The sequence below is a fragment of the Oreochromis aureus genome, linkage group 19 (assembly GCF_013358895.1).
Source record: "Oreochromis aureus strain Israel breed Guangdong linkage group 19, ZZ_aureus, whole genome shotgun sequence".
Lineage (NCBI taxonomy): Eukaryota > Metazoa > Chordata > Actinopteri > Cichliformes > Cichlidae > Oreochromis > Oreochromis aureus.
The window spans coordinates 1,573,020-1,587,236 of NC_052960.1; the positions used below are offsets into that span (position 1 = coordinate 1,573,020).

Sequence of the window (14,217 nt, forward strand, 5' to 3'; positions counted from 1 at the left end):
TCACACTGTATTGCCCAATCAAATCTCTTAACATAACGGGGCCCTCCCCTACCTTCACTCATGCAGCTCGTAGAAAAGGTTTAGTGTGGAAGAAGCAGCTGAAGGTGGAGCTGAAAAGCTGAGTTTCAAATTAACGATGAGGAAATCCAGATGTCCCACCTTTACACTGGGACATGAATGCAGCTTAGATTTGTGGATCTCTGCTAAGATGGCAGCGTGGTTTGTGGGCATCGGCACACGTATGTAAAGTGTGTGTCAGTGTGTGAGTCAGAGGCATGTTGGTGTAGTTTTAGATGTTTGTGCGTACAAGAAAGTGTTTGAATGTGAAAACGATGAACCTGAACTGTGCCTAGATAATCAGTATTTGTTCATGTTTGCATGTACACATTTGTAAAATAGTTTGACATGAGCTCAGACTGCTCCATGTTTGTGTGTGGATCAGAGCACACACACAATAAACCGCAAGTCCTCCGCTGTGACACACAAATCCCTGCACACGTCTGTCAATCTGAGTTTACACTTGTGGATCATATCGTAACACTATCTCCGTGCCTGTGCAACGAGTCCAGTCGTGAAATCTCCTGACTGCTAAATATTTCACAGTTAGTGGAATTAGAATAAAGTGGAAGTGACTGGGAACGACAGCAGTTCAGGCACGACGCGGTCGGCCACGTAAAATGAGCAGGTCAGCAGATGCTGAGGATCACGGTGCTCAGAGGTCTCTGACTTTCTGGAGAGTTAATTGCTACAGTTCTCCAAACTTCACGTGGCCTTCGGGTGAGCTCAAAAACAGCGCGCAGAGAGTTTCACTGAATGGGTTTCCATGGCGACCAGCTGCATTCAAGCCTTATATCAACGCAAGGCATCAGACAGAGCGGAGCAAAGCACGCTGCCGCTGGACTCTAGAGCAGTGCTCTCTGGAACGACCAATCAGAGTCTGTGTTTGGTGGTTGCCAGGAATGGTACTGGTCCAACTGCACTGTGCCAGGTGTAAAGTTTGGTGGAGGCGGGGTGATGGTGTGGGGCGTAGCAGGACGCCTCCTCGGTCAGGAGAGCTCAGAATACTGAAGTATTGTGATATAATTAGACTCTTGTGTATAAACCGCTGCCCCTCTTGTAAGGGGGTGTGATTTATCATTTAGATGAGTATTGTCTTGTTTCTTCTAACATGCTTACTGTGGCTGAGCGCTCAGCACTGACCCTTGACTGCTGGTTTATGCACAAAGGGCAAAAAAGAACCTTGAACCTTGACGGAGTGACAGAAGAAGAAGAGCGTGCTCAGGGCGCCGTGTGACCGAGTCGGGAAACTTGTCAAAGTTAAATTTTAATTAGAAGTTTTGGCAACACAAAGTCAGAGCGGCTTCATCGCGGTTGTCACGGTGATCCTCAGAAATGAAAGCGAGCAGAGATTCAGTTTAAAACAGGCGAATTTAAGAAGAACCTTAAATCAACACAAGAACTAAAAGACACTGATCTCCAATTAAAGACCCTGGGGGGCGGGGCAGGGCTCTCCGAAACTCCACGATCAACCAATCGACCAATAAACCGTCAGGAAACAGAAATTATGCCATCACCGTTTTATTAAACAACAAAAAACATTTGATTGATTTTAAAACGTCCGAACAACAAAAATGTTTGATTGAGAGAAAAATTTCTTTCATGATTCCGGAAAGTTTGAAGCTTCTCTGGGTTTTAGAGCCGAAGCTAAGAAGATGAAAAGGAAACTCATCATCATGGTCACCGAGCTGCTGCTGTCTTCACCGATCAGGACATCAGGCCGCTCAGATGACAGCGCGGACGCTTCCTGTTCCGACTTTCTTCCTCAGCACCTCGACCAGACGCTCCAATCTGAGGAGAAAGATTTCCCGGTTAGTGACGCTGAACTCTGATGTTCTCCGACGAGAGTTTGTAAAAGCTCGATGATGATGATGGCGGTGATCCTCTGTCTGTGGCCGCCGCTCTGATGCTGTGACCTAGTGTGGAGTTTTCTGACTAACGGGAGGAAATAATGAGGAAAGTGAGAGGAAGATGAAATGTGTGCGTGTGTGTGTGTGTGTGTGCGTGTGTGTGTGTGTGTGTGTGGGGGTGGTCGACCTGAATGACTTTCCAGTAGTCAGTGATGCTCTCTCTCTCTCTCTCTCTCTAAATCAAATTAAACTTCCCTCTGTAATACCCCCCACCCCCCCACCCAGAGCAAATATTCCTCTCCGCTGTTCAGAAACTTGGGAGGCTCTTCAGCGCCGCGCGCCCCCCCGCTGGCAGCCAAATTAGAGCGGAAAGCCGCGGGTTTGAGCCCAGGAGGACAGCGCGGGACGCAGACGGACGACTTAAGCTGCTTTCATCATGAATCTCATCCCTTCATCTTCAACTGATGAGCCGCCGCGCCGCAGCAGAAGAAGAAGTCACGTTATCCGACGTCGGAGCGCCATCCTGCAGGAGCGGGAATCTGACGGATTAATTCTCCTCATCGGCTCGCTGCAGACACTCGCACAACCTCATCCGCTGAATATGAATCATCACACCAAATCTCCTTAGTCCCACACGCTTAACCGGTCTTTGAACGCCTCCCGGAGTCTGTGAGACAGTTTCCGAGGCAACGTCACCGATCGGTCACTGTGCTCTCGCCGGATTCCAGATGTCCAGAGAACCAGCTTATCGATCTGCACAGGAGATCAGTGAGCCAATGAACAGGTGAGAAGGTTTGCACCTGGATAACATCTGTCAGGAGAAATCAAACATCTGGCTCTCTCTAGGAGTTAGGACCTCGCCTTGTCCCCTGACCTCTGACCCTCAGGCCCAGTTATTTCCCGATCGATCGGCTCAGATCGTCGGCCTGTTTCAGGCTCTCGGCTCCTGCTGTTGATGAAGAGCAGTGCTGAGATAAAATCTCCTCAGACTGAAGAACATTTATTCAGACGTTGCTGCTAATTTAAACCTCAGCGGGTTTCAGGGTCCTAAGAACTTTTATTTGTGGAGCTGCAACGGTCTGATGTAAACCAGGAGACTCGCCAGGAGCCTGAAAGCGTCCGAGCGACTCTGATTAAATTCATCATTCTTGCCGACCTGTCCCACAGAGCTCTGAGGGTCCAGTACCTGCCCGTCACACCTGTGGGCCACAAACAACAGCTCACCTGATGTTTCCTGACAGCTGCGAGGCATTACCGTCATCACTTGAGTAATCATTATGAATAATACATAAAGTGATGTTTCAGAGCTCCGTGTGCACCGCTGGCAGGCTGTCTGCACAGTTCTCTGTGACGACATCAAACAAAATAAACTTTATTAATCCGACAGCTGGATGTTCTTTAGGTAAACTTTATCTCTGCGTGAAACATGACTGACACCGTCAGCTCGCCATGAAACGCCACCACCGTGTCTCCACCCGTCACTTCTGCTCCTTTACATTAAATCATTAGAAATGAGCCGGGCACCGCTTTGAAGGCTCAAGGAGAAAACCTCGCCGTCGTCACAGCCGAGGGACATCTGCACGCAGAAAAACTTCTTCAGGCTTGCCAGGCCGAACCGCAGAGGTCCGAGTTTGGTTCCTGTCATCATAAAAATCCTCTCCCACAGTCTGCAGAGACTCTTCAGGTCTTCAAAGCTGCCGTTCTCAGTTCAGTCTGCAGTAAAATCGGCTCTCTGGACCTAAAACTGGGCTGAAGCTACGCTGCAGATTCTCTCGATTTTCATTCCTCTGTTTTTGTTCTTCTTCTGAGCAGCAGTGTGTGATTTATTACTGTGTGATGAAGAGGAGCAGTGCTCTAACGTTACAGCTACTGTGACGCAACAAACGGGTAAAACTGATTTTCACGTCAACCTTAAAAAAAAATAAATCACGATTCGATTCATTTGAAGAACTGTCAGATTTACTCTGATACAGACACAACGACGCCGCTGCGTCTGCGGCGCGTCGGCAGCTTTATGAGCAGAACCGAAACACCAGTCAGCCACAACATTAGGACCACGTTCCTAATATTGTGTCGGCCCCCCCCAACGTGGTGGCATGTCACACGCAGCCGGTGGCGGCTGTTTTCTGTTCTCCTGTAAACTCTGAGCTGATTGATGACTTAGCGTTACATCACAGAGTGTTTCTGTTGTCATGGCGATAGGAGCAGAACAGACAAACATATTACACATGTCTTCAGCAGCAGCAGCCAATCAGAACAGAGAATGCAACAAACAGGAAGGGAAGGTTCTGACCTGCGCACTTGCTCGGTGGCCTCTCTCTCTGCCTCCTGGCAGCGCTGAAGCTCCGCCTCCACGCTCTGCTTCTCCTTCATCAGCTGCTGCAGCTTATCCATCAGGGGTGGGGCCTCAGGAGAGACGCTATCAGCTCGCAAAGAGGGCTGGGAGGGTGGGGCTAAGTCCTGAGATCTGAGAGGGGAAGAGGAGGACGTTCCTGTTAAACTGACTGAGCTGTCAGAGTGCATGCTGGGAAAAAACGGGTTTATTATATATTTATTTTATATTTTCAGAAACTTAAAAATATGAAAACGATTTTTTATAATACCTAAATAAAACAAATTGGCTAACAGGTAAAAAAGTGATGAAGAACCAGTGAGCTTCCTCACATTCACACAGTAAACACTCAGGGAAACAGACGTCAACCAGCAGTTTATTTAAAAAGTATTTAAATAAAAATGATTCAAAGGCGACGACGTGACGTGAGCTGCAGCACATCAACAGGTATTACTGATTATTATTGATCACTGATCCGCAGACGGCTGTAACTTTAAACCTGCTGTGATCGTCAGCGCGAAGCAGCTGATAGATAATCGATCGGTGGGATATTGATAGGTGCTGAGTGGGGTTAGGTTAATTAAAGGTAAACAGACAGGTCAGAGGCAGTGTTGGGCAAGTTACTTTGAAAAAGTAGTTAATTATAGTTACTAGTTACTTCTTCAAAAAAGTAACTGAGTTGGTAACTGAGTTACAAGATTCTAAAAGTAATTAATTACTTGAAAAGTAACTATTGAGTTACTTTAAAAAAAGAGTTTAACCATGGGTTCCAGGGTATAATTGGCCATTTTTAACTACTTTTGATTGGTATCATTCTTTTCAGCACAACCTCACGTGTCTGAATTTACAGTCATGTTTTCATTTTGACATACTGTACTAACACAATTGATCTAAAATCAGACAAAAAGCATAAAATCTGAGTAGAAAAAGTTATTTTTTACTGTAACAACCACAAACATGTTTAATGAATCATATTTCATAACTTTAAATGCAAATATTAATTGTCAATTTTAAAATCATATGCACAAGTTTTGCAAACAACAAATTTATTTGCATCCATTTACATTTTATCCTTTTTAAAAATAACCATTTCAAACTATTTACAGAACAATCAGCTGTTCTTCAATAAGATGCCACACAAATTATTTGTGCCACTCCAAAAAAATCATTTTGTGTCCACTATAAAGGAGAACATCACAGCCTGATACCTGCAGGTCTGACAGCAGCAGGTGTATCACTGCTGTTTCTACCTGGAGACAGCAGTTGCCTCATTGTTCTGACACACAACACAAAACTATCCACAACACTACACACTAACTACACAAGACAACACATTAACTACACACTCCAAACACGCTAAACGTCACAAATCTCACATCTCAAAACTCGCTCTCTCTCTCGCCGTCACTCCTAAAACTTCCCCCTCTCCCTGAACAACCAAATGTCACGCTGCCATATCGTTTTTTGATTGGTCGACATGGTGCATTCTTCCACCAACACGAAATGGCTTTTTTTTTTTGTTTTTTTTGTTTTTATTTTCTGCTCATAAGCAGAGAGTGCTCGCTAGCGCCGTCCTTAGACAGTAAACGTGACGAAACTATTCAGGAAAAACACGCGTATATATTGTTTATCATGACTCTGGTTTTACGTGGCCTATCAACACAGTTTATAAACTGGTATATATCACCTTGTTGCTTTGTCATCTTGAAGTGGTCATGTGATTGTCTTACCACGACTACTTTATTCTTCCTCAGTCAAACAGCAGCACTCATGCGATTGTTTTGCCCCCTGAGCTCCAGGTGTTGTGCCAAAAAGTGATTGCCGTCCGCGGGAGCGCGCAGCTGCTTAAAGCTGTAGCGCCCAGATTACTTACAGCTGCTTCCTACTGATATAAGATGCGGTAAGCTGAACACAGCTTCAACCGTCTGTTTGTTGAAAAATAGTAACGCGACCGCATTTTCTTGTTAGTAATGGTAACGGCGTTGTAACGATAGAAATAGTAATTAATTAGATTACTCGTTACTGAAAAAAGTAACGCCGTTACTTGTAACGCCGTCATTCCCATCACTGGTCAGAGGTCAAAGTTCAGACCAAATTAGAAACAGGACACTTTAAAAACAGACGTAAAGAGAGGAACCAACAGCATCATCATCATCAGGACCTTCAGTAACTTTCAGCAGTTTTCTGATCCTCGTGCCGCGTCTGACATTTTCTGACTTCATCACACTCGACCGCTTCAATTCCGTCTTTGAAACTTTTGTTTTCCATGTTGGAGCAGGACATCCTAAAACTTTAATTTATGGTTCAGCAGAGCTCGTCTAAATCCATAAAACTGAATGAAAGGAATACAGGAATACAATACATACATACAGTGTTAATATCTGAGAATATATTAGCGATAAGCACTGTTTGAAACATTTAAAGTCCCACGAGTAAACACACAAAGTCAAACGCTGATGAGCGGTCACAGACGCTGCTGCACCTCGTCCGAGAGTCTGCAGAAACCATTCCTGAATCTCAGACATCAACGCGCTGACATCAGCAAGAGACATCTCTCAAACTTCATGGTGACAAAGCAGACACACGACGTCACGCAATATTACATCAAAGGCACGAACACAAACGGACATTTCCGGGCCGCACAGGACGAAAACACGTCCAACGGGAAAAGAAGAAAGCGCACTCCGTCTCACTTTTTTATACACACAAAAAAAATAATTTGATTCTCAGCAGGTTTTAAAAATAAGTCAGTACAACCTCACACAAGCAACATATCACTTATTACTGGGTATCCTCACTAATTTCTATAAGTGATTCTGATTCAGCTTGGACTCGGTCAGAAATATTATAACTCTGATCATTTATCATTACTGACACTGTGAGACTTCATCAGAGGTGTGAGCATCACAGCCGAGGCCTTTGTGTCAAAGTAACTGAGGATAAAACAGAAAAACATGATGCAGATTTTCCTGGCCTGGCTTTTTCTATCAGATAACCTTAAAATCCAAGATGGCGCCACGGTAGGCAGCCTGTTTCCTCAGCTCCCAGCTTTTTCCTTTTCCTTTCTCTTTTTCTTGTGCTTTAAGCTTTTTTTACCCGACACTCTTGGTCGTGTTTTATTTGTTGTGCAACGGGACATGGACCCACAAATTTTCGTGAGAGTAGTAGTATGTCTTCTACTCTTTTTGGGACTTTTTACCACCACTTGTGAAGAACCTGTAAGCCAAGCCATTGTTTACAGTAGGGAGCAGCTGCTAGCACTATGCAACAGGAAAGTACTCCCGGAGGAGCGACCCAAGATTCCGAAGGAATTACGACGTCGGAGGAGGGGACGCAGGGCTGGAGTGAAGTACCAGGAAAGAAGGAGATGGTACAAACCAAGCATTCCATCCATTCTCATGGGTAATGTAAGATCTTTACCCAACAAGATGGAAGAGCTAATTGCGCTAACCAGACTGCAGTGGGAGTACAAACAGAGCAGCCTCCTCCTGTTCACTGAGACATGGCTCACGGACCACACACCGGACTCTGTCATAACTCTGGAGGGCTTTCAACTGGTTAGAGCGGACCGAAATGCAATGGAGAGTGGTAAGAAGAGAGGTGGGGGACTAGCAATGTATGTCAATGAGAGATGGTGTAACCCGGGACACTGTGAAGGAACAAAGCTGTACCAAAGACATTGAACTGTTGGCAGTTAGTGTCCGGCCATACCACCTGGCCAGGGAATTTTCACACGCTATTGTGCTGACTGTTTACATCCCACCCTCGGCCGACGCTACAGCAGCCTGTGAGTACATTCACTCCACCGTCTCTCAGCTACAGATGGAACATCCGCAGTCCCTCATTATTATTTCTGGGGACTTCAATCATGCCTCACTATCTGTCACTCTCCCTAACTTCTCCCAGTACATTGACTGTCATACAAGGGACAGCAAAACCCTGGATCTATTGTTTGCCAACACAAAGCAGGCTTACAGTACATCACCCCTTCCCCCGCTTGGCCACTCAGACCACAACCTGGTTCTTCTCCAGCCCACTTACACTCCTATGGTGAAAAGGAACCCCCCCGTGAAGAAGGTGATAAGGGTGTGGTCTGAGGAATGCACTGAGGCCCTAAGAGACTGTTTTGAATGCACAGACTGGCAGGAACTCTGCAAGCCTCAAGGTGAGGACATCGACGCCCTCACCCACTGCATCACGGACTACATTAATTTCTGTGTTGAGAACACTGTGCCTACCAAGAAGATACAGTGTTTCTCAAACAATAAACCGTGGGTCACCCCAGAGAACTGAAGGCCCTGCTGAACAAGAAGAAGAGTGCTTTCTGGTCGGGAGACAAGGAGGAACTTAAGAAAGTCCAAAAGGATCTTAAATACAAGATCCGAGAAGGCAAGGAGCGCTTCAGGAGGAAGATGGAAAACCAACTCCAACAGAAAAACGTCAGAGAAGTCTGGAGGAACATGAAAAAAATCTCTGGACACTTCCAGGACAATGGAGGAGCCACAGTGTCTGCTGGCCGGGGGTAGGCTAACGACTTGAATCTGTTTTTAAAAAGATTTGACAATGGCCCACTTATCACCTCTCCCACCCCTCAGGTTCCATTAACCCCCCTCCAGTTGCCGCCCCCCCCTCCGGGTGCAATGCCATTGTCACCTGAGCTCTCTGCTTCACCCCTATCCACACAGCTACCCACAACAAAATCAGCCCCACCCCCCACTCCAGCCCAGCCTCACATCTACTTCACAGCTGATCAGGTGAGAAATCAGCTCAAGAGGACGAAGGCAAGGAAGGCAGCAGGTCCGGATGGAATCTGCTCCAGACTGCTCAGGGACTGTGCAGACCAGCTCTGTCAGGTGGCCCTGTACATCTTCAACCTGAGCCTGAGCCTGGAGAGGGTTCCTGAACTGTGGAAGACTTCCTGTGTGGTTCGGTGCCAAAATCGCACACCCCAGGGAGCCCAACCACTTCAGGCCTGTTGCCTTGACTTCTCATCTGATGAAGACCATGGAAAGGCTCATCCTGCACCACCTTCGGCCACTGGTGGGCTCAGTGATGGACCCTTTGCAGTTCGCCTACCGTTCTGGAATCGGGGTGGATGACGCTGTCATCTGCCTGTTGCACCGATCCCTCTCTCACCTAGAGCAGGCGGGGAGCACTGTGAGGATCATGTTTTTTGACTTCTCCAGTGCTTTCAACACCATCCAGCCTTCACTACTGAAAGGGAAGCTGGAGGGAGCCGGAGTAGGCAAACAGCTGACTGCATGGACCATCGACTACCTTACCAACAGACCACAGTATGTGAGGCTCCATGACTGTGTGTCCGAGGTGGTAATATGCAGCACGGGAGCACCACAGGGCACGGTTCTCTCACCTTTCCTGTTCAGCCTTTACACTTCAGACTTCTGTTATAATTCGGACGATTGCCATCTACAGAAGTTCTCAGATGATACAGCCATCATTGGATGCGTATCAGACGGGAATGATCAGGAGTACAGGGGGGTCATCAGTGACTTTGTTGGCTGGTGTGAGACCAACGTACTCCAAATCAACGCCGGCAAGACAAAGGAGATGATCATAGACTTCAGGAGGAAGTCACAACCTACAACACCGGTGAGCATCCAAGGGAAAGACATTGAGATAGTGGACTCTTATAAGTACCTGGGTGTTCACCTCAACAATAAACTGGACTGGACTACAAATACAGACATCCTGTATAAGAAGGGCCAGAGTCGACTCCGCCTGCTGAGGAGACTGAGGTCCTTCGGAGTCTGCAGGACTCTGTTAAGGACATTCTATGACACTGTGGTAGCATCTGCCCTTTTCTGTGCAGTGGCCTGCTGGGGGAGTGGATGCACGGACAGGGACAGGAACAGGATTGACAAACTGGTGCGGAGGTCTAGCTCCGTGCTGGGATGTCCCCTGGAGTCTGTGGGAGTGGTTGGTGAGAGGAGGATGTTAGTAAAGCTGACATCCATCATGAACAACCCACATCACCCACTGCATGAGTATGTGAGTGGGCTGAGCAGCTCCTTTAGTCAGAGACTGAAACACCCTCGGTGCAGGAAGGAGCGCTTTCGCAGATCATTCATCCCAACAGCAGTTAGACTCTACAACTCCTCAATCACGATGTCATAAGTCACTGGACACTGTGAACATCCACGGTCACCACTTCATGCATAATGGACCTTCCATGTGTATGGACATGTGCAGGTATATATGTATGTATATTTAGTGTTTACATGTGTGTGTGTACATGTCTATAAATAGGAATAGTAGTGGTACAATATGGTACAAAAGTAGTGTACAAGTGGTACAAACAGCTATATCAAGCGATATAGTTTATGTCTTCCATATTTCCAACCATATCCATAATCACATACTGTGTATGCTACCATTGTATATAGTGTATTATCTTACTTTTTCATTGATTGTACTTATTTGTATTTTTTTTGTATTTCCTTCTGATATCTGTACCTGAGCTGAGGTGACGCAAAAATTTCCCCGTCGTGGGATCAATAAAGTCTTATCTTATCTTATCTTAAAATAAAACCATGAATCAACATGTGAACATGACCTGATGCTGCTGGAGTGACGCAGAGTTACAGAGGTTTGATTACAGACACAGCTGAGCAATCATTTGTAAAAGTTTAGATTTCTTGAGGCTTTGCTGTCAGAGGCCGACAGCACTGAACACAACAGCAGACTGGTGCGTGATAAGAAAAACAGAGATTTGATGGTCAACTGGTCTCTGAGTACACAGAGAGAGAGAGCTGTGCAGGAAGTGACAGCCAAAGTCAGAGGGAATTCATGACGATGTTTCTCAAACGTGAAGCGTAGTTTGATCTTCTTTTGCTGCAGGTTCAGTCAGTTTTGGTCAGAGAGACGAAACCTGCAGCTTCAGAATCGGTGAGCTGTCGGCTTCCAGCTCGACGGCGTGTCCGTGTCCGTGCCGTCAGGTGAACGATCCACGCTCTGTGTTTACGTCTTTGTGCAGAATCTGTTTACCTGCTCTCATTCACTGTTTCAGCTGTTTGGTGGTTGTTGAAATAGTTTTGTGAGCTCTAAGCTGAGATTCTGCCGTTTCCGATAAAATGCATTTATATTTAAAAATTGATTCGATGTCGCTTTATTCAAACTAAAATCGATTTTTAAACCCACCTGTAGTTTGGGCCATCAGCAAAGAAACCAGGTACACAAACACAGGCCTGACCTTTGACCTGCTCATATCTGTTTTATCTAACCCGGTCTGCACTGCTGAGGTTGGCGGCGTCTGATCAGGAGTAAGAGACTTGAAGCATAAATAACTATGTTTCAGTCTGAGGAAATCAGAAGGAATCACAGTCTGGATATTTTAAATCCATCCTCATGCTGGGACGCATTTCCTGTGATCTGACAGGATTGCTAACAACCTGCAGGCGACACAACATGAAAGAAACCCAACAGAAAGCATCAAAGAGGTCAGAGGGCGCAATTTCAGGCCCGGCCCTGAGGAGGAAATGCTCGGGCTGAGGCCCCGCTCGGTGGTCACAGCGAAGCGCTGTAGTAGCCCGAGTCAGAATAAAGATGAGCAGCGAGGCGTCCACGCTCGCCAAACTGTGAGTCTCCATAAATCATTAGGATTGATGGTAGACGCCTGCAGAGATGCCGGGGGGGGGGGGAATAAAAACTCAAATTTCCTGTGATTTTACTTCATTAAACCCTGTCTGTCTGTCTGTCTGTCTGTCTGTCTGTCTGTCTGTCTCTGTGGGGTCCTGGGTATTACAGCCTCAAAGTGGGGACGTTTTGTTTCTCTCATGGGCTCGGAGCCGGTTTCAGTTCTGGTCCTGAGCAGTCTGAAGGCTCACAGCTGGATTTCTGAGCCCTGCAGGCTGACAGATGTGTGTCAGATGGTTTTTCATCAGTTTGTGGGTTAACGGGATTAGCAGGACGTCAGAAGAAGATTGACCTTTGAGCTGCTGGTCACATTCTGTGTTTGTTGTGTTACAGTTTCTGTTTATTCTCTATTGTTGGTGGTTTTTCTCAGGGTCTCCGTGCTGGTTTGAAGCCCTCACAAGAGAGATGTTTGGTGATTGTTCAGTTTGCAGCCAATCAAAAAGCTGCACTTCAACCTCTGAACCAGGCACGTTCAGTCTGACGTATTAGTACCTCTGAGGAGGTGCTATAGTGTCAGAGAAGTTAAAAAAAAGTAGTGCAGACCGGGTTAGATAAAACAGATATGAGCAGGTCAAAGGTCAGGCCTGTGTTTGTGTACCTGGTTTCTTTGCTGATGGCCCAAACTACAGGTGGGTTTAAAAATCGATTTTAGTTTGAATAAAGCGACATCGAATCAATTTTTAAATATAAATGCATTTTATCGGAAACGGCAGAATCTCAGCTTAGAGCTCACAAAACTATTTCAACAACCACCAAACAGCTGAAACAGTGAATGAGAGCAGGTAAACAGATTCTGCACAAAGACGTAAACACAGAGCGTGGATCGTTCACCTGACGGCACGGACACGGACACGCCGTCGAGCTGGAAGCCGACAGCTCACCGATTCTGAAGCTGCAGGTTTCGTCTCTCTGACCAAAACTGACTGAACCTGCAGCAAAAGAAGATCAAACTACGCTTCACGTTTGAGAAACATCGTCATGAATTCCCTCTGACTTTGGCTGTCACTTCCTGCACAGCTCTCTCTCTCTCTGTGTACTCAGAGACCAGTTGACCATCAAATCTCTGTTTTTCTTATCACGCACCAGTCTGCTGTTGTGTTCAGTGCTGTCGGCCTCTGACAGCAAAGCCTCAAGAAATCTAAACTTTTACAAATGATTGCTCAGCTGTGTCTGTAATCAAACCTCTGTAACTCTGCGTCACTCCAGCAGCATCAGGTCATGTTCACATGTTGATTCATGGTTTTATTTTAAGGTTATCTGTTAGAAAAAGCCAGGCCAGGAAAATCTGCATCATGTTTTTTTGTTTTATCCTCAGTTACTTTGACACAAAGGCCTCGGCTGTGATGCTCACACCTCTGATGAAGTCTCACAGTGTCAGTAATGATAAATGATCAGAGTCCAAGCTGAATCAAATCGGTTATAGAAAACAAAATCGATACCCGGCCTGAGACCAAACTGAGGAAACACACCATCTGTGCTTTCATACATGTGAAGGTCTCCATGTATGCTGATGTGCTTTTATATGGTCCTGAAAGCACAGACTGTGTGTTCTTCTTTAACAAAAGAAAAGTACAAGTCAAAGGCAGGAACATGTCTGCCAACTGATTTGGTCATCATTGAAATTAGAGTAAAAAAATTAGACAACAAAAATCTCATAACAATGTCACTGAGGCAAGTACAGAGAAACAGCTCAGAGCCATCATTTAAAGTCTGAACCAGTCGTGAGGCTTTGCACTTTATAGGTCTGAAGTTGTGCTTTGATATTTTCACAGTTTGGATTTACGAATGATCGTCATGTTACATTGCAATGATAACACATAACGTAAACAAAGAACCACAAATTAACCTGAAAAATGTGATTTCAGAGCCACATTTGCTCCTCAACACGGACACGTTATATATCAAAATGGGGACATTTTTGTCCTCACTGCAACAAATCTTGTGGTTTTAACATAAACGACCTCAGACTCCTATTATATCTGATAATTCTGGTCAAAACCTGAAGAGCAGGGTTTCTTTAAGCTGCGAATGTTTTGACATAATAGACAGACACAGTCACAGTCAGACTCCCACTACACTCAGCCAGTTAGGGACAAAACACAAAATATTCTTATTTGGGAATCTCCTTTTAAGAACATGTTTAAGTGGAAATAGACCCAACATAAATGTCACAAATATATATTTGAGTTTATTTTGGCTTCAAAGTGTCGAATTCCCATGGTCGGAGCAATCAGTCTAACTAGGCCTCCAACCTCAGCTTTGGGTGTCAGGGTGGTGCAGGATTACTGCTGTCAGGTCTTCTCTCTGGTTTGTGCAGTGAGGTCA

At 45.7% G+C, this 14,217-nt stretch overlaps 1 protein-coding gene across 5 annotated transcripts in view; it reads right to left on the reverse strand.

Annotated features, from left to right (window-relative positions):
- Positions 1–1,568: 1,568 nt before the first annotated feature.
- Positions 1,569–14,217, reverse strand: part of mipol1 (mirror-image polydactyly 1) — an 80,421-nt gene continuing 67,772 nt past the window's right edge. For 4 of the 5 annotated variants that reach the window (XM_039603374.1, XM_039603372.1, XM_039603371.1 and 1 more), the window contains 2 exons: positions 4,201–4,374; positions 1,569–1,848 (listed from right to left, as the gene is read on the reverse strand). In XM_039603374.1, the coding sequence (XP_039459308.1) occupies positions 1,782–1,848; positions 4,201–4,374 (241 nt within the window). In that variant the 3' untranslated portion in view covers positions 1,569–1,781. Of the gene's footprint in view, positions 1,849–4,200; positions 4,375–14,217 lie in introns of those variants that run through there. The other variant, XM_039603375.1, reaches the window with a different exon arrangement.